Raw genomic sequence first — 27,168 nt, 5'->3', positions numbered from 1 at the left:
GATTGTGTGTTTTTAACAAGATTCTTTCTCCTTTGTCTTCACAGCTGATCTTGCATCCTTAATGGATAAAACATATGAGAGAAAGTTGCCTGTTAGCTCTTTGACAATATCACGGGTAAGAACATTTAAATACAGTATATTTTCAAAGAAAATAAAGAAAGCAGGGAAGGCTTAGAGAGATTGTGTCAAGAAAGAATATCCTTCCTGGGACCCAAATTTGGCCTAGTGATAGAGTGCTTGCGTGCACAAAGACCTGGTTCAGTTCCTTGGTACGACATATATAGAAAAGCTGGAAGTGGTGCTGTGGCTCAAGTGGTAAGAGTGCTAGCCTTGAGGAAAGCCCAAGGACAGTGCTCAGGCCTTGAGTTCAAGACCCAAGACTGGCACAAAAAAAAAAAAAAAAGAAGAAAAAGAAAAAAGAATATCCTTCCTCTGAAATATTTTTCAGAGGATAATGTGGCATGTGTTTGTAACTAATAGCTATTTTATGGTATAGTAGAAACTGGTTTGGTTAAATAAAAGCTAAGATTAGTCTGAAGTTAGTACTATGTGACATTTGATTTAAAGCTAATACTGTATATCCATTAGATTGACATTTGGTGATTAGTAGTTTTGGTAGCTGAGAAAGTTTTTTAAAAGAATGAATGGACTAATGCCAGGCTTGGAATGCAAGATCAGACCAGGAATGAGGAATAGTAATGGCATTAACCATTACTAAAACACCTTCTGTACCACACTGTATGGGTATGTTTGAGCACACGTAGAGTGGGTTAGTAACTTTCCCAAGGTCACACAGCTTAGGCTCAAACCCTTATGCTTGTGACCTCAAAGGTCTCCTTTATTGTCTCACTAGGGCTCTGGACTTGATCATGGGTTTATTCTGTGGTAATGGGTAGCAGGGCCTTTCTCCATGTCCTCCAGCATGAGGACAGTCATATCTCCTAGGGAGAGTGTGGTATTAAAATGAGATCCTGTGGAAGCTTTTTGTAGAAATGAACACCATCATTACATTCATGGCACTCTTAAATCTAGAGCAAGCAAGATAGGAGAGGTCTAGTTCCCCTTCTTCTTACCATTGTTCTTTCAGTAGGAAAACAATTCAATTAGTCAGCATACAGTTTTTGTGCTCAGAATTAGCATTTTGGAGCAGAACTGAAGCTCCACTGCTCCATCCCTTTCATGATGGGGAAAACCTGTGGGCTATAATCCTTATTATTAGCTTAGATAGTACTTCAGAGTTTAAGGAGCTTTTGTGGACATTTTGTCACTGGAGCCCCATACTTTTCAGGGCAGAGAGCCTTTATCATGTTTATACAGATGGAGTAACTAAGTCCCAGAGGGGCTGAGCCATCTGCTTCTGCCATACAAGCTCCCAGGGGAACTGGTTCCAAAGCTCTGGGCCTGTGTTTGCACTACACTAATGCATTTGTAGATCCATTCTATAAGTCCTGGTTATTTTTAGAAAGTTATCCTTTTTTTTTTCTTTCTTCTCCCTCTTCATGAGGTTTTAATTATATTTATAACCTGCATTATTGAATTATCGCCTCTGTTTTTTTGCCTCTGAGTTTCTACTTTAGAGTAGAATCCATCCTTAGAAAATTTGTTATGACTAAAAGAGAGTTCTCTAAATTAGTTTTATGTTCAAGCAATGTTTTCTTTTAGTTATTAAGAATCTTTATCCTCTCAGCTCTGTGTTCCCATATGTTTAGAGCTTAGGCAATAGGATGAGGCTATAGAGATAATGAGTGGCAGCTAATTGTAAGCATAATAGAAGGATCTCCCCTCTTACTCTGAGCAAAGTTGAGATTTGGCCTTTAATCAGTTTTTCTGACCAAGGTTGTCCTGCACATAGTAAAGGGTAACCATTGTATATTCTTTTTTTGAATCAGCATGAAGGAATTGTAGAGTTGGACTCATACCATATGAGTGTTCTGCCTTTTTTAAGAGCAATATGTGAGTATGCCCTAATTTTTATCATCCAGGGTTTTTTTTTTCTCTTCTAGTTTGTAGACAACATTTCATCACGAGAAGAAATAGACCATGCAGAATATTACCTTTACAAGTAAGTTTCCATTGTACTTGCCTGTGTATTTTCTGATTTCACACCTTCATTTAAAACTTTTCCCTCACATTTTTCTTTCGGGATTGAACCTGAGCCTCATGATGCTAAAATAAGTACTCCTGCTGTCATTGAGCTACAGTCCTACCCCCACACCCTCTTTTGACAAAAACAGATCATATATATTGTAATTAGTGTTTAACCCTTTTTAAATTTATGTTTTGGAGACCTTTCAGTATATGAAGAGCTTTCTCAGTTTTTACCTGTGTCATATTTATGTTTTAAATATATTATTTGGATCAGTAACCTATTAAAGGACCATCTATATTTTTCTCTTATCATTATCTACAATGGTAGAATTAATAAATGTGCAGGAATATGATTTTACATACTTTCTCATGAGTTTATACATTTGATACTTCAAATAGAAATTGCACTTGTGCGGTGTAGAGCATTGGGGAACAGGGGTCAAGTACAGGAGCAAAGGAAATGTCATAGTTCCTGTAATCAATGGGTTGTTGCTATTTCTCTTTGACCATCATCTAAACTTTTTATGTCTGTAATCCTAGCTACTCAGGAGGCTTAGATCAGAAAGTTTCAGTTCAAAATCAGCCTGGGCACTAAGTCCTCTCTAATTAAACATTTAAAAAATTGGATATTGAGGTGTAGCTTGAGTAGTAGAACTCCAGTGTTTAGTTAAAAAGCCAAGCAAGTGCTCCAGACCCTAAGCCCAGTACTGGCACAAGAGTGGTTGGGGGGGGGGTAGAGGAGAGAGGGAAAGAGGGAGGGAGGGAGAGAAAGGGAGAGAGAGAGGGAAAGAGAGGAGAAGAAAAGAAAAGATTACTTTGGGGAATCTATATTGGGTTGATATTACTACTACTACTATTATTAATTTTTCCAGAGGTGAAGACTAAATTCAGGTGCTTGCATTTACCAGGCAGGTGCTCTTCCACTTAGCTAAATCTCCAGCCCTGTCAGTATTACTATTTTATGGTAACTTTTTGTTAGACTTTTTTTTAGGCATGGTCTCAGTGTGTAACCCAGGCAAGGCCTGAATCTTGGGAGCCTCTTGCATGCTCTAGAGTTCCATCTGAAGCCATCTTCTTCCTTTAGACTTTGTGGAGAACATTGTTCCTGGACCATACACTTTAGTTCTGAAATTGGCTGCCCCAGGCCCTTTCTACATGTAGACATGTGAGCTGGATGTGAACTGTCACCATTTTCAAGAGATCAAAGTATATGCTCTTAGGAAATTGTGTCTCAGTAAAAGCCATAATTTTCATAGTTTTAAGGACCTTTCACAATTCCTGGATTAGTATTTGATTACTGTGCTAATAGAATGCAGACTCAAGCCTTGTAGATTCCTCCTTTCCCTTTGGTGTCCTTTTCCACAAGAACATTTGCAGGTTGCATTTTTAAAGACTGACTTTGACTTTGGAACCGTTTGGGGAGCCATGGTAGTTTATAGAAGCATGAAATTAAACTCATTCCTATTACTGTCAGCATCAGTCATCAGAATTGATTATTTAATCTGCAGTGTAGTCTTTCTGAAGGATAAATGATGGAAGTTTCCAATGAACATATACAACATATTCTCTACAAAGAATTTGACCATTTTTGAAGTAGGCCTTTGGTCTCCAGCAAAAGGGTGGTGAATATTAAGTTGTCCTGCAGTAAGAAGAAATGGTTGCCAAGCTCCCTGAGTAGGTGTTCTCCCAGTGTGGTCCTCCATGTTGTCATGGAGAGCAGCCTGCCTGAGCACCCCAGCAATACAGAGAAGTAGGGATGCATGGCAAGCTGGGTGCTGCTAGCACTTCATCCAGCTATACCCTGGCCCAGCATCCTTCCTGTCCTGGTTGCTTAGCTGACCTGGCAGCTACCAGGCATCCTTGCTTGGAGATGGATGGCAGGTCAGGAACAGCTGGGTGATGGCAGATGGCACCCTGCATGTCTCCAGGTTCCTGGTTGGCAGCTAGCCTGAAAAGAAAGACCAAAATAGCTTCATTTTTCTACCTGATGCTTCCTTGGAGGGTGAAAATATCACCCCAGGTCTGTGTTATAAGAGCCTGTTTCTGCCTGCCTGCCTAGATTACCCATCCTCCTCTGAGGACGTAGATGTGTGTCACAGCACACATGTTTTTCTGTTAGCACACTGCCAACTTCCCTTTTACTTTAATGTTAAAAGGGTCTGAGAAAGTGAAAAAAAACTCTTAGAGCATGTTTTAGTAATACTTTTTATGCTTCACCTATGCTGAGAACTTTGGCTAGTTGTTTGCTAATTCATACATAGGCTTAGGAGAGAGTTGGTTCTTGTTGGTGACTCAGTGTTAGATGATAGCAAAATGTCAGAGGTATAGTCATGGGGACCTGGTGATGAGTTCCCTTGACTTCTGTTACTTCAGACTCAACTTTTCTTACCTCTGTGCTGTTACTCCAACTGGAGCTGAAACATGTATGTACATGTTTAAGATGTTTAAGTAGCTTTAGTTCTTTCTCACTTGCTTGCAGTGGTTGTACTGGTTACTCTGTTACTCCTCTCATGTGACGACTAGGCACCTCTGGAGGCTCTTGTCCTAACTGTCCCCAGTAGTCTTTGCTGCTGAGACCATAATGTTTATGCCATTTTATAATCCCAGCAGTTCTAGGTCCTCCACTGGTTGGTTGGTTTGTTAGGACAAGAGTTTGAATTCAGGGCTTCTTACTTACAAGGCAGGTATTCTACCACCTGAGCCACTTCTGCAGCCCCTTCTTACTTCAGTTATCTGATGGATAGGATATTTGGCGTTTGCCTTGGCTAGTCTGAGACACTATTATCCTATTTTTCCTGAACAGCTAAGATTACAAGTACACATTACCATATTTCAATTTATTTGATGAATCAGAGTCTCATGTATAATATCTCAGAATATTCTACAGAATATCTCAGGATTGTGCAAAAATTAGTCATGGTTTCTTTCCAAAGAAAGTCCTAGGTAACTTTTCATTGAATTCTTTATGTACCTTTAAATTTTATATTGTGGGTATATTTTACTTAACTTTATTTTTTTTAAGATTTTCAGAGTAATTTGTTGCCAGTAGATTCCTGATAAATGTATATAATAGCAACAGTGTTCCAAGAGAATTAATAACAGAATAAATCATTAAGAGTGACAAATATTGGAGGGAAATAGTTGTTTCTGTGTGCAGTGAAAAAAAGAGTTGTTTTGTGGTAGTTGAAAGTGGAAATGAAGAGAGCAATGTACCCAGGAGGGGGAAAAAAAAAATTAGTCAGCAGGACTAATAGAAGGTTGAAAACAAGAAGGTTCAAAAATGGACTGAAAACTAAACCCTGGTTAATAAAAAAAAAAATGAAGATGTAGAAGACAATAAGCTGAACTTTTATTGCCTTTTCATTGTCCACATAGAGCAGGTTTTTAAGTTTTCTATACTGTATTTTATGCCTATGGACTGTGAGAGCAATTGGCAAACCATACCCATTAGGTCCCCTTCCTGTCCTGGTACCAGGTGGAAAATGTCAGACCACATGACCTCTAAAGCCCTGCCACCCTTCAGAACCTGTGGGATTGAGGCATGGACAGACTATGTAATTTCCTTGGAACATGTCACAAGTCCAAGTTCTAGCAGCTGGGGATGAAAGCCTGACTTACCTCAGGTCCTAGGCTAATCAGCTAAGGCCAGTGACTCTGTATGTGCCAGTTCTTTTCCCTAAGACAGTCACATTATAAACCAGAAAACAGACTCAACAGTATTTCCATACTTCATAACAAAGAAACAAAGAAAGAAAACCTAACATATAAAGAGATTCAGCCATAAGAAAAGAAAAGTACTGAAAAGACCCTCAGATAGGACAGAAGGAAAAGGGTCCCCACTTTGATCTGCCAGTTGGGAATAGTTCATTTGACTGTAGATATTTCTGGAAGGACACATAATGTTGGGTCCCTCTCACCCATATTCTACATCTAAAGTTCTTTTTGTAGTCTCTGTGAGATAGAAGCTCAGCTCTACTACTGAAAGCACAAAGTTCTTTCTCACAAACTTTAGCCCTTCAACAGTGGAAGTGAAGCTTCAACCATTTTAACCATGCAAATGAAAAAGAAACTAATGGATATAAAATTAGGTGGCAGAAAGGGTAGGTGATTTCTTCTTTTCTGAATCTCAGTGGCAGACTTTGTTTCTAATCTTGTTTATAAATACTTTTTGTAAATTTTGTGGTTCTAGACATTGGTTATTCATACTTACTTTCTAGGAAACAATTATTGTGCCATATATATTTGACATTTTCTTATTGTCTGTTTCTGAAAGATCTACAAAGTACAGATTTTTGAAGATTGTATATAGATGGGATTTAAATGGAAAAAGTAAAAGCAAATCTCTTCTAGTAACTGCAGAACTCTTTTAGATTAAATCTAAAAAAAAAATGGAAATTTTATATAGAAATATCTTTCTCGGGACTGGGAGTTTGGCCTAGTGGTAGAGTGCTTGCCTAGGATGCATGAAGACCCGGGTTCGATTCCTCGGTACCACATATGTAGAAAAAGTGGTGCTGAGGCTCAAGTGGTAGAGCACTAGCCTTGAGAAAGTCCAAGGACAGTGCTCAGGCCCTGAGCTCAAGCCCAGGACTAGCCAAAAAAAAAAAAAAAAAAGAGAAAGAAAAGAAATATCTTTCTCCCACAGTGTAAAATCCTTTGATTAAACACTTTTCACACTAGCTAGCTCCATACTTCTAAAGTCATAATCAAGGGCCAGGAGCACAGCCTAGGGGTAGTGTTCACCTAGCATGCACAAAGCCCTGGGTTTGAGTCCTCTATACCACACACTTAGAAAAAGCCGAAAGTGGCACTGTGGCTCAAGTGGCAGAACACTAGCCTTGAACACTATCTTTGAGCAAAAAGTATCTAAGAACAGTGCCCAAGTCCTGAGTTTGAGCTCTAGGACTGGAAAAAAAAAAAAAAAAGTTGGGCTGAGAGTATAGCCTAGTTGTAAAGTGCTTGCCTAGCATGCACGAAGCCCTGGGTTCAATTCCTCAGTACCACATACTCAGAAAAGGCCTGAAGTGGTGCTCTGGCCAAGTGGCAGAGCACTAGACTTGAGCAAAAAGTGTCCAAGGACAGTGCCCAGGCATTCAGTTTAAGCCCCAGCCAGGTATCACAGCCATATGGCAGAGACAAAGACAGAAAGACATATAGATGCAGTCTTCTTCTATTTAGTATATAAACTGTGGTACAGTAGAGGTTTGCACGTAAGGCAGTTTGGTTAAAGACATTATAGTATTTAAAGAAGAACTGGTTATGGGGCCGGGAGTTTGGCCTAGTGGTAGCGTGCTTGCCTAGCATGCACAAAGAACCGGGTTCGATTCCTCGGTACCCCACATACATATCAAAAAGCCAGAAGTGGTGCTGAGGCTCAAGTGGTAGAGTGCTAGCCTTGAGAAAGTTCAAGGACAGTGCTCAAGCCCTGAGCTCAAGCCCAGGACTGACAAAAAAAAAAAAAAGAAGAACTGGTTATATAAACAGAACCTTTGAGAAATCTGGAAGCACAAATTCCTGGTGATCCCATCCTGATAATTAAGGCCAAGAGCAAGTTAAGTTCCTGAGTGTTTCCAGATGCTGTGTGTTTGTGAAGAGGACAGTTGAGGAGCTACAAGTATTTGATGTGAACTCTCTTTAGTGATCTTCCGTGCTTTTCATGCTATATTTCCAATTAAGTTTGAATAGGCAGATTTTATATTTTAATGTCTGTTCTGTGCTTTTTAATAACAATGCTATTTTAAAGACAAATTGTATCACTGTTTCATAGCTAGTAATAGCTATGAACAGAGCTGGAACTTAAAATCAGGTTTTCCAACTCCAGCTGCATGAAAACAAATTGTTTACTGGTATTTAGGTTATATAGCTTCCCAAAGGTGAAACCACACAGGTTATTATTTCCCTCGGTAAAAGCCCTGACAGATGTTACAGGAACAATACTGCAATAGTTAAAATGAGAGTTCTATGTACCTCATTCATGTAGACTGTTGGAACCCTCATTTGCTGATAAGTCACGTGGAGTACTCTTACTGCTCTCAGACTGGCCTGCTCATCTCTGCATGTGCCATGTTATTTTCTAGCCATTGCTTGTGATCTTTACTCACCGCTTTTCTACACAATACAATTTGTGTTTTCAGGACTGTTCAAAACTCTACTACATCCATAAACTTATTTTCATTCTCATCATTTAAATATAATCTCCAATCCCCTGTTGCATTATATTAGCTATGTAGCGACACTTATTTTCTTTAGGCTTTTGACTAGGGAAAAAACTGTGTGTGTGCACACGCGTGCGCGCATGCATGTATGTATGTGTTTAAGCAGTAAGTAGTGTAGAAGAAGAGATAATAGCACAGATAGATACCAAGATGTGAGTGTCAGCCGTGCCATACTATACCTGTATGATTTTTACTCAATCTCCGCTGATTCTTCCTTATAATGCTGGCAGGCAGTCAGACAGTGTCTCTGCCTTGGGCTGGCTGGGATACTTAAAGAAACTGTGTTTTATAGCCCTTAAAACAGGCTTTGGGTCATGGAAAGTTAGTGCTTTAATGTTGGCTTCATTAGATTTTAACATCTTGGAAAGCAAGAACTATTTCTTCTCTATACTTTACCTTTTAGAGAAAATGTATTTCAAATTTGAATTTAAGGTTTCTAAGAACATTATTCCCTACCGTGAAGGCATCTGGGTGCAGGAGTCACTCACTAGGGCGCAGAAACAGGAGAAAATAGTCACTGATGGACATAGGAATTTAATACCCAGAGAGGAAAGACCCTAAAGCCAACTTACTAATATATGTGGTCCATCATGTTGCTAAGCTGTGGCAGCCACAATAATCCAGAAGGGGGCAATAGAAGCCATATGCTTGCTGTCTGAAGAAAGAAGCCAAAAGAACCAAACAGGCAAACTGCATCAAACCAGGCTCTGGCAAGATGTTTCCCTGTCAGTAATCAAAGTGTATTTGAGACTGAAAACAGTTAAGTTTTGGAGGCTGAGGACATTTAAACATTTAAAGTAGAAAAGGAAGGACTGCTTCCAGTTTTAATATCTTAGATTCACAGAGTTGTTCTAAATGGTTTAAGCGATTTAATGTCAGCATTCCCACTAATTTTTATTTGGATGATTTTCTTTTTTTTGTAATTTAAATTTTATTATCAGGGTGATATATAAAGAGGAGTTACAGTTACATCTGTAAGGTAATGAGAATTCTTGAACATTGTTACCCCTTCCCATCTTTTTTTTCCCCCATTTTCCCTCTCCCTACCCCATCCCAAGTTGTAAAGTTTATTCCAACATAGTATCTTGGGAATATTGCCTTTACACTGGTTTATCCTTTGTCCTTTGTCCCATCATCTTTTTTTCCCTCCCCTTCCCTGATTCAAATAAATAAATGTGTATACAATATGACAGATGGCTGATTTTCCTTCTCCACTGCAGAAACAGAAAGAAAAGACTATTTTTGTACCTCACTGTTATGCAAAAGACTGGGCTGCCGTGGCCTTGAAGGTTATGATTAAATATACAATATTTTCCATATTTAAAAATATTTCTTATGAAAAATATTTTTTTAATTTTAAGGAAAAATCTTTGTTCCTTTTTTTTTTTTTTTTGCCAGTTCTGGGTCTTGAACACAGGCCTGAGCACTGTCCTTGGGACTTTCTCAAGGCTAGAGCTCTATCACTTGAGTCATAGTACCACTTCCAGCTTTTTCTATGTATGTGGTACTGAGCATGCATGCTAGACAAGTACTCTACCACTAGGCCAGACTCCTGGCCCATGTTCTTTAATGTGATTTCTGACAAAATGTTTCATTGTATCTTTATGTTTGTTTTAAACCATTTAACAGCCAATCTCTGATTTTATCTATCAATTTAATGGAATTCCAACACCCCACAAAAAATTCTGCAGGCTGGTCTTGGGCTTCTTTCTTCCTTATCTCTGTCTTACTTTTTTTTTTTTTTTTGCCAGTCCTGGGCTTGAGCTCAGGGCCTGAGCACTGTCCTTGGACTTTCTCAAGGCTAGAACTCTACCACTTGAGCCTCAGCACCACTTCCGGCTTTTTCTGTATATGTGGTACCAAGAAATTGAACCCGGGTCTTCGTGCATGCTAGGCAAGCACTTTAACCAGTAGGCCAAATTTCCGGCCCCTACTTTTTTTTTTTTTTTAAGGAGCCTCTTTCACCACCACAGTAGCAAAGTTAGCTTTCAACTCTGAGTAAAATAGAGGTTTAAAAACAGGGAGGAAAACTGTTGAGACTAATCGTCATGCATATGTTTGTCAAAGTTGGCTCTTCTGTGAAAGTAGCATTTAATGTCTCTGAAAAGTTCCTCCTCGTTTTATTTTTTACTTCTAAGTATTATTTTTCTTTGCAGATAGTAATCATTTGGCCTCTGCTCAGATCATTTTGGCCAAGTATTTTGTAGTGATCGTTTCTTGGATATTTATTTGGAAGGAACATCTGAGCACGATATTTTTTGGGATCTTATAACAGTAAGATAGTACAGGTTGTTTTTCACTTGTTGTGATATCTGTATATTTGGCAGCAATAAATTTGATTTTGGCTGTCAGCATTTCTTACTTTGGACAAAATATATTTCTGGAGAACTACTAACTAAAGTATACTTTTTGAGGGTGATTTTTGTCTCACTTGATTTTGAATTGTCAGCACCTAGCCATGCCTGGAACATAGCTGGGCCTCAGTAAATATTGTTGAAGGAATGACTGAACTCTATTGAAGTCCTGAATATCTGTGTATTACCATTTAATGAGCAGTTTTTTAAAAATGATTTTAAATAAATTGCAGAATGAAATGCAGAAAAATCAATGGTGGAGGGAATGTGGCTAGCAGTAAGTGCAGTGGGAACTGGAAGATCCATGTGTTCACCTGAGTGGTTACAGTCAGACTCTCCTCAGGTTACTTCACTGTGTTCATCTCAGCGTCCTCAGTTTTAGAATAAAGATGGAAAATAACACAGGAACCAGTCACCTATTACTTGTAGAAATGCTCCAGAAAGGTTACAACTTACTACAGACACTAAAGTACATTCTGGTTGACTGAGTCGGGAGCCTCACTTTGGAAAGCATGTTTGCTGTGGTGAAATTGGTGAACCGAGGACTGACACATCTCTGAATCCATGTTGCTGCCACCCTGCAGTGGCTGACCTTTTCCTCAGCTAGGAATTGAGCCACCGCAGACAGAGCATGAAGAAGCACACGGGGGGCCGGGAGTTTGGCCTAGTGGTTAAAGTGCTTATCTAGCATGCACGAAGACCCGGTTCAATTCCTCAGTACCACATACATACAAAAAAGCCGGAAGTGGTGCTGAGGCTCAAGTGGTAGAGCTCTAGCCTTGAGAAAGTCCAAGGCAGTGCTCAGGCCCTGAGCTCGAGCCCAGGACTGGCAAAAAAAAAAAAAAAGAGCGCAAGGAACATGGGGGGCTTCCATTGCCTTCAAAATCCAGGTCTCAAGATGGCCCCTGTTTACCACACAGGTTTGTGCCACATCTTATGATTCCTAAAACTGATACAGATCCTACTTCTGAACTGGATTCAGAAATAGTTAAGTCTTTTGGATACCATTATCTTTTTGATTATTAGAAAAAAACTACTGTATAACTAGATGTATACATTCTAATGGCTTCAAAGGACAATATTTTTTCTAAAGTATCCTTAAATTTCAAATCAGAATTTCTCTTTCATTTTCGTAAATTAGCTATGAGTTTAAAGTACTTTTGCCTTAATTAATTTCATTAGTCTAATTTCTGAGATTTTGTGATTCTCAATTGAAAAGCAGACATAAACAACATCCACATATTTTTTAAATGAATAGAAGAGTTACAGTGGCATTCATCAGGTAGTAGGTACATTACTTCTTGAACATTATTATCCCTTCCCTTGTTTTTCTCCCTTTTTCCTTCCCCCCACTCATCTAGTTTTTCCTTCCCTTCCCTTTTTCAAATATACAAATAAATGTATATACAATATGCCAAGTACCAAAGTAACGACATGAGATAAAACCTTAAGAGGAAAAGAAGAAAAGATGAGACAAGCAAATTTTCTTAAAGTGCTAAAGCTATGTGACTCATGTTATGGCAGTCATTAGAAGACCCACTGCCATTTACTAGAAGTTAGAAGATTAAATGACTCATTACCCAATCTCCCCATTCCTCAAGGCTAAGTCCTGTTCTTGATGCTACACATTTCAAGACTACTTATATAATTTTGTTTCAACCTATTTTTTTCCATCCAGATATCACTAATCCCTAACATAAACCCTGCATTTGTGGAATTCCCTTTCCTGGCTTATTTACTATTGCTCAACAAATATTAATTGCATTTCCTCTCCAAACTAAACAGTACTAACCTTGGGAATTTGTTCTTTTCCTTTTCAAATTCTGCCAGATCTTAACAGTGCCCAGACTCTATGGTGCTATAGCATTACAGCCAGCAGCACTGATCCAACTTGCACAATAATGGCATTTTGTTGGCCTCATTCAGGCTACATTGGTCATATGTGATCTAAAACTTCATATTAGTATAGGATCTTCAAATACTCCAGGCAGCAAACATCCAGTGACTTAAATATTGAACATCTGCCTTTCTTCCTGCATAAAATCTTGTTGTCCTGGCAGTAAAATGATTTTCTCTGGTTCTTCCTATAGCAGTACTCTGAATCTTGTGCCTGAGCCTTCCTCACTGGCCAGTTGCTTCACATGCCTCCCTCTTAACTTCTGCTCTGAGCCTCCTAACTACCTTGTTTTGTCCATGTACATTAGAGCTGCTATAACAAAATATAAGAGACTTGGTGACTTGGAACAACAGGAATGAATTTTCTCACAGTTTGGCCAGGAGTTTAAAATGAAGACAGCAGGGCTCTCTCCAAAATCTCTAAGGGTGAATCTGTTCCATACCTTCCTTTTACATACATCACTCCAGTCCCTGTTTCTGTTATTACATGCCACTCTCCTTGTGGTTTTATCTCTTCTAAGTACACTAGTGGACTACTGGACTAGAGTACCCAAAAGAAATCCAAGCTAACATGATTATATCTGCAAATGACCTTATTTCACGTTGATGGGTAGAGTATCAGCATGGTGTGTGTGTATGTTTCTACTTTTAGTATCATGTCTAAGATTGCTAAATCCCATGTCAAGACGATTCATCCTATGCTTTCTTTTAAAAATTGTGTGGCTTTAGGTCTTATGACTAGGTTACTGACCTACTTTGAATTACTACTGTGCACATTGCTAGGCACTAAACACTAATAATGAAAAATGCCTACCCTGGAGGACTTCATGCTCTCATGTTTTCTTGTTTATTTTGTTACTGTACTTATAAAGCCTTAGAAAATAACCAAGGGGAGATACTTTGTTTTCCTAGACATCACAAACCAAAGAACCATGAAAACCTGGTTTCTGTGTTGTTTTTCATCTGGATAAGTAGTGAACCAATTATGAACATCATCAAATCATATAAGGGTTCTATTCAGTGCTTTTCAGGGAAAATTCTGGAAATACAGTGTTCATCCTCTTTTTGATTTTCAAGATGGAACCCTTTCATCTTTTTCTTCAGTCTACTTATTTCCACCATCCCATTCTTTATAGGGAGTTGGTTCATTACTGTTGATTATAGTGTAGTTGTTTCATATAATTCCCATTTATCCTCTAATATTGTGTCCAGCAGCAGGCCAAAAGTGACCCTATGGTGTTTTCTTTGTATCACTAGCATTCAGCAGTGCCCAGTGTATACTGATTATTTATGACATGCTGAGCTGCTACTACTGAGCCTTGAAACCATCTTCTGACTTGGTTTGTTTATTTGGTATGTGGGCGAGAGAGATACCACAAGATAACAAGCTTTAATCAAAGCTTCATCAAATTGTGATAATAACAGCTGTACCAAGTGCTGACCACATGATCTCATGTTACTGATTGAGTCCCCTCACAGCTGTTGTAGCGCATATGCTTTTTCTTTTCATTTTATAGATAAGGAAGCCAATAGACATTAAGTAGCTTGCCTAAAAATACACACACACACTCACACAACTAGTGAGGAAATAGATAGCTAGAGCTGAAGGCTTGTTTAGCCATTATGCCAAACCACTTTTTCCAAGTAGCGATCAGGAAGTATATGCATGGCCATATGTGTGAGAATTTGCTGAATAGGCATCATTGAGCGGCTCATAACCAAGACCAGACCCCTGCTCTACTTGTCAGTATGGCAGCTATTTCCAGTGGACTGGATTGTTGTATGGATAAAAATCTCCATTTTAGTTATTTTCCCATAAGGTAATGGGGAAAAATAATTTTTGAACTCCTAATTTTTTTAATTTTTTATTGTTGGGTTACAGTTACATTTGTCAGGTAGTAGGTGCATCATTTCTCACACATTGATACCCCTTCTTATGTTTTTGTCACCGTTTCCTTACCCCATCCCCTCCCAATCATCTTGTTTTCCCCCCTTCCTTTTCCTGTTTCAAATAAAGATCATTTCTTAAAATTTATACAAGGTTGGATCTCAGTGTATTGTCTTAATCAGTTCAAGCTGTTTAGGTTCATGTCTTCTAACTTACACATTTCACAGAGCTGGAAAGTGTATCAGAAAAGGAAAAGAAGATTTTCCCAAAGGTTCAAAGCTTTTGTAATAGGACTGACATGTGGAGTTACATGAAAATCCCACCAAATAGAATTACAGATACGCATAAAATTCATTGGGAAAGGCCGGGGGCCAGGGAGAGCATGGCTCAGAGGTGGAGCACTTGCCTTGCATGTGTAGCCCTGGGTTCTATCTCTAGCACTGCAAAAAAAAGGCAAGGAAATAGATACATACATGAGGCCATATAGGATGAGGCTAAATGAAAGGATCTCCAGGATATGGAGCTTTATCTTGTGTGATTGTTGTTCTTAATGTACTATGTTATTTCTCTTCTCTTTTGTTGTCCTTTGGTTAATCTCATCCTGTTACAATATCTGACTTTGTTACCTGGCATATTGTATATACGTATATTTTTTTATTTGAAATAGGAAAGGGAATCACATAATGTTTTGTCTTATTCTGATGGTGTATAACATGAATCAGCATAGATGCTCCAAGGAAATGAGAAATAGCAGGCCTGTTGTTTTGAGGATCACTTAGGCAAATGCCTAAAATCAGATCACACAGAGTAATTCTCTGAGCTGGGTGATTCTTTCCCCCTGAACTGCTGCCTGTCTGCGTTGCCTGTTTACTTCTATACTTCTTAGCTGCTGCATGTTCAGTGATTTTGGACAGCTGGGTAAAAAGGAAAAATGGCAGTTAATATACATAACAAAATTATCGAAATGCTGTGGGCCAAGTTTGTGTAGTCATCCTAAGCACACTTAATTATAAATGAAGAAAGCAAAAGAATGAAAGAGAAACTCCTAAATCTACTGTGTTCCACTTTAAGATTGTCTTGCCATTGAGGCAGCTTGAGTTGTCTCTCTTATTCATTGCTCCCTTACATTGTGTTTTCATCATTCTTTTTGTTATTCCTGCTGGGATTTAAATTTTTAGAGAAGCTGCAGCTGTTCTTCTTAATTATAAGGTGCTTATATTATTCCATTTAATAGCCGTATGTAGAAATCTGTCAGGAACCAAAACACACAATTCTGTAACGTATGGGATATGTCATATACACAGAAAACCCATCTGTAACTTCCTGAGATTGTCAGTAAGGGATGTATTTGGAAATGGTACAGCATCTGACTGTCTTTAGTAAATGATAGTTGGAAGGCCAGGGCTGAGGTGGCTTGCCTTCTCTATGTGTAAGAGTGCATTCTGCAACTGAGAGACAATGAATTTCATTCAGTATCATTGAAACTAAATGATTTTATCTTTAACTTCTGAAATGACAAATCAAATTCAAGCCAAACATCCCCTTCCAAAGGGTAGTCTTAATTGGCAAAGAACCTCCTGGTTTATTGTTGCCACCCTGATTAAGACATTTAAGAAGCTCCAATTTCTAACAGAAGGTTGACAGAAACTTTATCTCCAAGTCACCCAGTTTGAGTACCAGGCAGTATAGCCCCAAGGTCAAGAGCACTGGAGTCCGGTGCTCAGGGTTTGAATTTGCCCTTGTTTCATATTGACTGTGTGACCTTGAGACATTTATTTACCCTTTCAGCCTTTTGACGTTCAGGTTCCACATTGGGAAAATGGGGGTAATGTAACTAACTTAAAAGATTATTTTGATAAACAAACTTAGAAACTGGGACAGTGACTTGAACCATATGAGTTAGAAGAATGATGACATGATTTTTTATTATTGACTATAGTATGTATGTATTTTGAGTGCCTGAAGACAAAGAAAGCTATGTGAAGTTGTCATGTTTCCTGGTGAGTGTTTACATGAGGGTCCAATCCATACTGACTGAATACTGGATTCTTCGCTTTTTGTTTTTTATTTTGTTTGTCCGTCCTGGGGCTTGAACTCAGCCTGGGTGCTGTTTCTAAGCATTTTTGCTCAAGGGTAGCACTCTCCCACTTAAGCCACAGCTTGATTTCCAGTCTTTTGGTGATTAATTGAAGAGTCTATGGACTTTAATGATTGAGCTGGCTTTGAACCACCATCCTTAGATCTCAGGCTGTTGAGTAGATAAGATTACACCATTGCCTGGCTTTTGCTTTTGAAGAGACAGGGTCTCACTATGTTGTCCAAGCTACCTTAGACTCCTGGGCAGACTCCTGGTCTTTCTGCCTTAACCTCCTGAACAATAACTACAGGCATACAACAAGGTCTTACAAGCATACAATAAAGACTACAGGCACACACCGATTACAGGCATACATCTAACCTAGGCACACAACTAGGACTGTGGTACACAAAAAAAGTGTACAGGCACACAACAAGGACTACAAGCCTAAAATAAAGAGTATAGGTGCATAACACTGCCTTTGCAAGAACTTGGCCTTTAGTCCACCTCTGCTGTACTTTTTTTTTAAGCATGCATTGTTATAAGTAGCAATTAGCTATACATTTTTAGCTTATATTAATTACCACTGATACATTTTCACCCATGATTAGAATGTATTCTAGTCAGTCAATCTCACTCTTCTAGTTTTTTTTTTTCTTTTATGGTACAGGGCCATATATACCAGAAGTGATCTACCACTGAGCCATATCCTCAGCCTTGATGTTCTTTTTTCAGTGGCTTTTGTGTATATTAAGTGCATATCAAGAAATGTATTTTATTTTAGATGTGACCAGTAAGTACTTCTAAGTAGAGCTACTCAATCCTGCACATTAATTTGATGAATAAAAATGACATTTCTTGACAGCAGACAGGTCTCTGAAGAAAATAATAGTGGTAACCAGAAAGTGAAAGACCATTAAACATTTAAAATGGCAGTCCTGATTTTTGAGTGAATTAAATGCACAAGAGTAGAATTTTATCCTTTGAATTCATACAAAATAATATGTACCTTAATGACATGGTTGTGTGTAATATCTCATCCCACTCCCCATGCCATTTGCAAGAAATGAAAAGTGCATTCAATGTCATGTCACTAAGGAGTAAGGAAATGGTCCTTCTTCCTGCTCTAATGTTCTGCTCACGTGTGTAACTCCAGAGGGGGCAGTGGTATGCAGCTTTGTGTTGGCACTCAGGAAGTAGTTATTTTCTTTCCTTTCCCCCATTTTTCCTCTCTCAGTCTTTATTTCCTTCCCTCTCTTTTATAAAACACACACACACACACACACACACACACACACACACACACACACACACACACACACAAGAAACTAAACTGGCATTGATGTGCTCCTTAATTTGTCAGACTTATGCAGCCTGCTACCAGAAGTTGCATCCTATGGCTTTGTTAGCCTTCCTCTTAGGTTAGATATTCCTGCTGTTTTGCTTTCACATGAGAAAAAGAGGGAAAGCATTTCTCTTAGCTTTTTGCTTAGCTTTTTAGTCCTTCATGTATGGATTAAACCCTTTTGATTCACAAGAGTAGAGAAGATCCTTTGACTGTGACTAAATTTTTATTCTTTTGAATTTAAAAAAATGTGCCAGGTATGGCAGCTCAAACTTGTATTCCCAGCACTTGAGAAACAGAGGCAGGAGGATCTAGTGTTCCAGGCCAACCTGGACTACATAGTGAGACCTTATCCTTAAATAAATAAGTAGGTAAGTAAGATTGTAACATTACATAAATGTATATAAGCAATACAATTATTATATACCTTCCTCCCGTCTATGAATACATAACTTAACCAAGCTTGAGTTATCTTTTGTTGTTCAGAGCCAGTCTGAATCATATTGTTACATATGCTTATCCTGTTTCCCCCCCAAAAAAGAAAGATAATAATAGAGTTTAGAAAATATAACTTAACAATATTTCTCATTTATGTTTAGCATGCACTGTAAATGTTCTTTTTTTTTTTTTTTTTTGCCAGTCCTGGGCTTGAGCTCTGGGTCTGAGCACTGTCCTTGGACTTTCTCAAGGCTAGAGCTCTACCACTTGAGCCTCAGCACCACTTCTGGCTTTTTTTCTATGTATGTGGTACCGAGGAATTGAACCCGGGTCTTCATGCATGCTAGGCAAGCACTTTAACCACTAGGCCAAACTCCCGGCCTGGAATGAAGTTTCTTTATGTTACAGACATCTTCAGAACTCTGGACAATGGGTCCAGAAATGGGTGGCACATAGTTGTAATCTCAGCTACTCTGTAAAAGGGCATAAGTATACATAAAACACTTAGGAAAATGTGTAGTGAGTTTGTTTTGTTGGTCCTGGGGCTTCAACTCTGAGCCTGGGTACTGTCCCTGAGCTTTTCAGGGCTACCTCCCTACCCCTTGAGCCACTGAGCCATTTCCAGTTTTCTAGTGGTTAATTGGAGAGAAGAGTCTCATGGTCTTTAGTACCTGGGCTGTCTTTGAACCTTGATCCTCAGATCTCAGCCTCCTGAGTAGCTAGGATTACAAGCATGAGCCACCATGCCTGGCCTGGCAAGTATTAAGTACCAATGCTGTCTTGTGATCTCCATCACCATTCTTGTCATCATTAAATATGTTGCACAAACTAATGAGTGTTGAGCTTCAGTTGGATTTTTTTAAGGCAAGGTCTTTATTATGCTACATTCTTTTATAAGTATTTATTAATTCCCAGAAATATACTTAGTGCCAGTAGTTCTAATGAATTAAGTCTTATGGTTACAGAGCATTGCAGAAAACCTTAGAGACAATCAGATTCTGTAGTCATCATAGCAACAGCTTACTTTTTTTTTTTTTAGTTTTTTATTGTTGGGGTAATGTATAGCGCATCACAGTTACATTCGCCGGGTAGTAGATGCATTACTTCTCGCACGTTGATACCTCTTCTCGTGTTTTTGTCCCTGTTTCCCTCCCCCACCCCCGTTTTCTTTCATTTTTTGAGCCTGTCTGAATACAGTATCCTAAAACACATTTATTATTAGTGATTATTTGCATCCATATTTTTCAACATGAAATAAACATTGTATATTTGCTTTTCAAAGGTACTCCTCTAAGTCGGTGGCCCTTTGCTGTCATGTGACTGATGTCAGCTACTTTGTCCACATTGTTGGAATAAGTGATGGCTCCATTTGTATTGAGCAGCAACCAGAGCTTTCAGCCCTAAATGCCTTTTAGGTTCAGGCTGGTGGGAAATGATGAGAAAGGGAGTTCTTGGCTATTCTGAGCAAATGCTTTGTCTTTGCTGCTTATTTCCTTTGGAAATTGGGTGTTTGTTGCCTGAAGTGTGGCTGGCACTGTGGATAATATCGTCATAAGAACTTTCATGTTTAGCTTGGTGGCCTTTTGAATGCCACTGCTATTCACTGCCCTGTTCAAGTGAAAGCACTATGTGCTGAGCAACTGACAGGTATGTGCACAGCAATTTATGTGTCCTAATCACTTCCGTCATCTTATCCGTCGACAGTTGTACTACATGAAGTAAAAATATGTGTTACCCTCATTTTATAGATCAGGGATCCTAAGGGTATAAAGTTCGAACAAGCTTTGTCAGATGCCACATCTTATATTTTAACTATAACTGTACTATCAAGAACAGCTATGACATGGGCCTTCATGCTAGGACTTAGATGAGTGATCCCCAAAGCCCATTACGAGAGCTTAATTCCCAGACTGGTGCTATCGGAGATATTGTGGACCTTTAAGAGATGGGATCTAGTAGGAGGAGGTCCTTAATTCATTGAGGACTTGCTTACAAACAGAATTATGGGCCTTGTGGTGTCGCTCACTGGTAGAATGCATATTTAATATGGAAAAGGCCCTGAGTTCAATCCCTACCATTGAAAGGGCAGAGGAAGAAAAAGAAAAGGGGGGTCAGAACACTTTACTTTGTCTTTCTCTCCTTGCTGCCTGAAAATGTGAATTATTTGTTCTACCATGATACATCTCCTTCTAGCGTCTCAACCCAATGAGACCACTAAATCTTGGACTTAAAGTTCCAGAGATGTGTACCAAAATAAAACTTACCTTTACTTCCTAAATACCTGTGTCAGGTATTTTGCTACAGTGATGGAAAGATGATTGGTACACTTGGCCTTATTAAGGATGCAGATAAACAGTACCAAACATAATTCCCATCAACTGCTTAGTTATTAATATCATAATAATATCATTTATATGTGCACATGGTTGTACTTTGCTTGGTTACAAAAAGTATTAAAAAGCTACAAAACACTTGCCTAATTTTCATTTGAATTTCATAGTAACCCAGTGATTATATTTTACAAATAAGAAAAATAATTCTCAGGATATATGACTTAACTAATTCAATGAGTGAGTCAGAGTTGGATTCTAATTAGATAAAGAACAGTACCTTGTCAGGTATTTTTATAGTCCTGTGGATGGGTTTCCATAGTAAAGGCAGATCCTAGCCTCTCACATGTCTAGGCAAGCAGTAATTATGTGGCTTCTGTTTCTAACTTTACTGGGTTTGGGGTCAGTTTTCTGTTATAAGAAGTAAAAGTACATGCACCATCAAGTATTCGGCACAGAATGCAACTCTAAATAGTGAAGCATAAAAACTTGATTGAGAAAGGAGGACACCAACTTTCCTGCTCTGGAAAGTTAGAGGAGGGCCTGCCTTATCCATATCTGTAACTATTTCTTAGATATAACCAAAGAAAACAAACAAGGATTATTAGGAAGAGAAGAGTTGGGTTGATTTTTCTACTGAAAGCTAATTTTCAGAATTTTTGTTCCAGTGTCTTAAAACAATGATTTTTTTTTTTTTTTTTTTGCCAGTCCTGGGGGCTTGTACTCAGAGCCTGAGCACTGTCGTTGGGCTTTCTCAAGGCTAGCATTCTGCCATTTAAGCCATAGCACCACTTCCGGCTTTGTGTGTGTGTGTGTGTGTGTGTGTGTGTGTGTGTGTGTGTGTGTGTGTGTGTGTGTGTGTGTGTGTGTGTGTGTGTGTGTGTGTGTGTGTGTGTGTGTGTGTGTGTGTGTGTGGATGTGGATGTGTGTGTGTGGTGCTGAGGAATTGAACCCAGGTCTTCATGCATGCTAGGCAAGCACTCTGCCACTAGGCCAAACTCCTGGCCCCAAAACAATGAATTTATTGTAAATGAGTCATCCATCTAAGAGAATCTTCTAAGCGTATGCTCAAAAGGTACTGGGACTTGAATTCAGAACCTCAAGCTCTTGCTTTTTTCACTCAAGGCTTCCATGCTGTCAGGCGAGCCACGCTCCACTTCTAGATTGCTGGTGATTTGGAGATAAGAGTCTCTCAGAATTGTTTATCCCAGCTGGCTTTGAACCATGCTTCCCAGATTCCAGCCTCCTGAGTAGTTAGGATGGCAGACTGGAGCCACCAGCTAGCTTGTTTTTGTTTAGTTTGGGGTTTTGGTTTGGTTTGGTTTGGTTTGGCTTGGCTTGCCAGTTTGGGGGCTTGAACCCAGGGCTTGGGCACTGTCCTTTGGCTTTCTCAAGGGCTAGCCCTCTACCTCCTGAGCCATAGCACCACTTCTGGCTTTTTCTGTGTATGTGGTACTGAGGAATTGAACCCAGGGCTTCATGCATGCTAGGCAAGCATTCTACTACTAAGCCACATTCTAGCCCTAGCTTGGTTTTTAGCATTCCCACATCTATTGTTGTGGGCAAGCACTCAGTGCCCAGCATAATTAATATCTCCACTCCTAGTTGGCTAGTGCATGATCACAGATGCAGAAGACAGGAACCCTGCCTTCATCAAGTGCTCCATTTGGTTATAGTAAGCAAATATTTATGGTACAGAAGTAGAACTAGTCTCTGTAGTTTAACATTCTTTAGTGTTATCTTATTTTTTAAAAAAGAGTAAGACAAATCAGAAAGCCACCCTACTGTTTTTTTTTTTTGATATTTTGTTTTATTTTTGGTCAGAGGGAAAAACTGCTGTTTGCTGAGAGGTGTGCAGACATTAGCAGCCATGTGCACAGAGAGCTTTCAGGTTACCATCCTGGAGATTTTACTTCATAAGTACTTGTGTAGGACAGGCTCGGTCCCTTTCTGCACAGTACAGTGAATGAGCTAATAAGTTTAGGAAGTTCATGGAACCGAGGTATTTTTAATAGCTTTATTTCTCACTCCTCTCCCCCACATGATCGAGGGGCCCAACCCTTTTTTGAATGCAGAAGATGCCTTGCTGAGTCTGTGGCTTACAACATCAACAATAGACATTTCTGAAAAAATAATTTGCCCATGCCTGTCTGGAATCTATTTAATGATTGTCCATCGAAGGGGGGCGGGGATATGCAGGAATCAGGGAGGAAAGGCTATATTTTTGTCAGGCAGCTTTGTCTCTTCTTTCCTATGACTCATGCTTTGAAAACCAGAGGGACTTTGGAAAGCTGCCATTCTCCTGGTACTTTCAGACATTTTAATTTTCTCAGCAAGTAAAAGATGTTTTTTAGATTGTTCATTCCTTCTGGACTAGCCCACGAGATTTTGTTTTTTATAGAGGATTTGCCAGTCAGAACAGATGAACTTAGACATTTGTGTTTGGTTTATTGCTAAAGAAATACAGTTCTTCCATATTCAAAATTGGTAACAGTTCTTTCTTATGATGATTTTAATGCTAAAAAGAATTGTCTCTTTTAGCTGTCTTGCAACATGAAATTTATATTTGATTATTCTTAAGAATTTTCTTAGCATCTTGTTTGTGTTCTTTCAAATAATCAGTTTTTGAATGGTATCATCCTTCTGTGTACTGTGGGAAGGAAACAGTAGGTGGTTTTCCACAATGACCACATATTAAGTCTACTTCCTCCACCATCAGCTTTGATCTCTTCCTGTCTTGTACAAAAGAAGGCAGCATTTCTTTTCTGGCTTCAGCTCTATTAATAGACAGGATAATGCTTCAAAACCGAAAGTAGTTTGCAAGTCTTAGGGCTCGAACTCGGGGCCTGAGCACTGTCCTTGAGCTGTCCTCAAGGCTAGAACTCTATCACTTGAGCCACAGCACCACTTCTGGCTTTTTCTATGTATGTGGTACCAAGGAATTGAACCTGGGTCTTCATTCGCAAGCACTCTACCACTAGGCTAAATTCTTGGCCCCAGCTTGCAGTTTTAAATACAAATTAACACTTTAATTTCAGTATTCATTATTGGCATTTGTAAATTTTGGTGGGCCTACCACCAAAATGATAGATAATATACTCCCTGCCTTTTAACAGCCTAAAAGATAAGTGAGGGAAGTCTCAATAGTTACAGAAATAGAAACTAGCTCTAAACATGGGTTTGTGTAACTGACACTAAGTCCAGTCTTACTTTTCCTCTAAAAGAAGAATCCTCAGGAGCTTAGCTGTGTTGGAAATTAAAGAATCCAAACATTGAGTGCACTGAAATGCTTTTCTGCTTTACAAAAAAAAAAAAAAATTAAAGAAAAAGAGAACCTGATTCTTAAGAAATCAAATTAGTGCTGAGCTTCTCTTGCCCCAGAAATACCACTAAAGAAATCCATTATCTCATACCAAACACATCTAAATCTTCTCTCCAGTGGCTTAATTCTGATTTTACAGCAGTGTCCTTCATCTTCTGGCCAGGCTCTTTGCTTGGTCATTTCTTTTGTGGCAAACCTAATTCTGACAACCTCACTAAGCCTAGACCACTCCAGAAATAACTGATTTCCCTCTCCCCACCCCACCCAGTAGCATGAAAATCCTATTCTCTTCTTTAGACTTATTCAGATATGCCAGTGATTAATTAAGATATTAGACTTTTTTGTCTTAGTCATGATATTAATCATGACTTTCAGTTTTGTCTAGAGTTCTTAGCCAGAACGTTAGAAGCCATTGAGACACATTTATATCATTTTTAAGCAAGTTTAATCATCATACAGAGTTTACAGGATTCAATTTTTTTCAACTTCCTGGTGTTCCTAGCCAAAGCCTTTGTCTCATGAGCCTAATCTTGCTTCCCATGACTGCTTCTTTCCTGCAAACTGAAAGCCAGTAGCTGTGGACATTCTACCAGGAGTTTCTGGGTGCATTTTCACCTACTGTCATTTGGTAGCCACTGCTGCCTTCAGGACCATCACAAGGACGGCAGCTCAGGGATCACTGTAAACACTTTTTTCTTCCAGTCTCCTCACAAATACTCCACCTCTTCATCTACTTCCTTTGCTTTTGGAAGCTAATGAAGTAGTATTCCAGGCTTTAAAGAACAACTGGCTTCATTATAACTGGTTTCTCTATACTATCAAATTAAGAGTAGAGTACAGGGTCTGTCTACAGGTAATGTTTTCTGCAGGAGAGTGAGACATTGTCTAAAGAGACTGGAGTTAAAGGAAACCAGTAAACCAACAGGGATGGAAGATGAATCACTGAGCTAGTTGGTAAACACTCCTTTCTTGAAGTTGTCCATCTCCTTGTCTCTTGCCTAGACCGAGAGGGGTAGATCGGGCAAAACAGCAGCAGACACATAGAACAGAGGATAGTTCATTGACATAAGTCCCTTTCATGATTGCTTTCCATTCCATGGGAGGACACAGGGAACTGGAGCATTTCTCCTTGAGTCATTTCTTGATGAGAAATCATTTTTTTTTTTTTTTTCGCCAGTCCTGGGCTTGAGCTCAGGGCCTGAGCACTGTCCTTGGATTTTCTCAAGGCTAGAGCTCTACCACTTGAGCGTCAGCACCACTTCCAGCTTTTTTCTATGTATGTGGTACCGAGGAATCGAATCCGGGTCTTCATGCATGCTAGGCAAGCACTTTAACCACTAGGCTAAACTCCCGGCCCCTTGAGTCATTTCTTGTATTCTATAGGACACCAGTGTGTTTCCAGGCCAAGTGCCTGAGCATCATATGTAAATTGGATCTGAAAAATTTAGACATTAACATTGGTATCTAACAAGTCCCTCTATTATCAGTCTTCACTCAAAAAAAAGTGTTATTATGTTGCATTATTTAGCAGATCACATTTGCAAAATTCTATGCCTCTGTTTTTCTCCACAAAGAATCCATTTATTACCTTTTTTTAGAATGGCAGACAGTGATACCATTAGGGCCAAATGTTGTATATAGAATTTAAGGAAAGCTACTTGCAGCCTGCTATTATATATCTAAGTTGACAGTATAAATTATAAACCTACCAATAGATCAAAATTGTGGCTCTTCTTAGGAAACTAATGACTCTGGACGTGGAAGAGCTCCAAGGAAATGACCTATATAAAATGCTGGGCACTAGTGGTTCATGTCTGTAATACTAGCTATTCCAGAGGCTAAGATTTAAAGATTTAAAGCCAGTCCAGAATGGGAAGTCTGTGAGACTCCACTAGACTACCAAAAATGCCGGAAGTAAAGCTATGACTCAAAGTAGTAGAATGAAAGCCTTTAGCAGAAAAAAGAAAAAGCTCAGGGACAGTTCCCAGGCCCCGAGGTCAAGCTCCAAGACTGGCAAAATAAAAAGCGTCTAAACTGACCAGCAAATCCTGGAGGGGATTTGGATATTGGAACTCTTTTATATCCTGATTGTAGTAATAGTTATACTTTATGTCTTTGCCACCTGTATTTACATAGAGAAGTATAAACCAAAATGTAATATTTCATTGTTCATACGTTTTATCTCTATAAACCTGGCTTTAAGGAGAAAAATGTTAGAAAAAAATTTTAGCTACATTGTGAAATATATAGCAAATTTGCCAAATATGTTCAAGGCCAGACTGGTTGATTCTTGGAGGTGGGATGGAAGAAGGTGCTTACCTATAGTACATTTATTTATTATATGTTCAATATATGTTTATTGTAAGTTAACACTAACTGAAATTCCTCACAGAATCACTAGGATCTCAAGCATCAGAGATTTTAATTTATAATAATAATGCTTTTGTTTTATTTTTGGTGGTTGCAGACACTAATAATTTCTGAAAGCAGAAACTCCAGAAGGATCAAGTTGGTAGTAATTCTCCTTGTGATCTTTTTTTAGCAGCAGTTTAATCATATTCTGTCATTTGAGCCGCTCTTGCTCCTTGGCTCAGGGAAGTGCTGACCTCTTGATAATGGCTGACCCCTTTTGCCCTGTGGATAAGCTCTGCAGCCCATGCTCTAGACTATGGAGCAACAGCAGTTTCTTCCCAGTGACTCTTCTTTTTTCTCTGTATTCTCAGCCTTTCTTCCCTTCTTTCTTTGCCCTCTCGTTTCTCCATGTCCACCCAGCTCAGTGGCTCAGGACCCATCTGGAAAGCCTGTGCCACAGGCTACAGAATCCACTAGGGAAGAGGGGAGGCTGTAAACATATGGTAGGCTTGGTGGCTCTCATAATCAGGTAAACAGCGTGGAGAGCTTGCTCACTCATGTGCAAGAACCAGTATTGCAGCTAAGTGGAGGAGCTCCAGGCTTCAGGCATCGGCATTTGTACAAAAGGCCTACTCAGCCTGGAGCATTTGGTTTGTTTGTTTGCTTGTTTTATTTTTTGATTTGTTGGTTGTGGGGTTAGCCTGGAGCATTTTTGTGATCCTAAAAGCTGGTGTACATTGCCATTTGAGCCATTCAACAGCAACAAAACCTTACTTTTAATCCCACAGAAGAAAGCTACTTCCTATTTAAAAAAAATGGGGGGATGACATTGTCCAAAAAGCATGGTACTTATTACCCAACTT

At 39.1% G+C, this 27,168-nt stretch overlaps 1 protein-coding gene across 2 annotated transcripts in view; it reads left to right on the top strand.

Annotated features, from left to right (window-relative positions):
* Nucleotides 1-27,168, top strand: part of Mrps27 (mitochondrial ribosomal protein S27) — a 65,522-nt gene that overhangs the window by 15,148 nt on the left and 23,206 nt on the right. For both annotated transcript variants that reach the window (XM_090331806.1, XM_090331807.1), the window contains exons 3-4: nucleotides 45-115; nucleotides 2,004-2,062. In XM_090331806.1, the coding sequence (XP_090187932.1) occupies nucleotides 45-115; nucleotides 2,004-2,062 (130 nt within the window). The remainder of the gene's footprint in view (nucleotides 1-44; nucleotides 116-2,003; nucleotides 2,063-27,168) is intronic.

Source organism: Megascapheus bottae, chromosome 4 (genome assembly GCF_031878675.1).
Source record: "Megascapheus bottae isolate mThoBot1 chromosome 4, mThoBot2.hap1, whole genome shotgun sequence".
NCBI classification, from domain to species: domain Eukaryota; kingdom Metazoa; phylum Chordata; class Mammalia; order Rodentia; family Geomyidae; genus Megascapheus; species Megascapheus bottae.
This window is presented reverse-complemented; position numbering and strand designations above follow the sequence as displayed.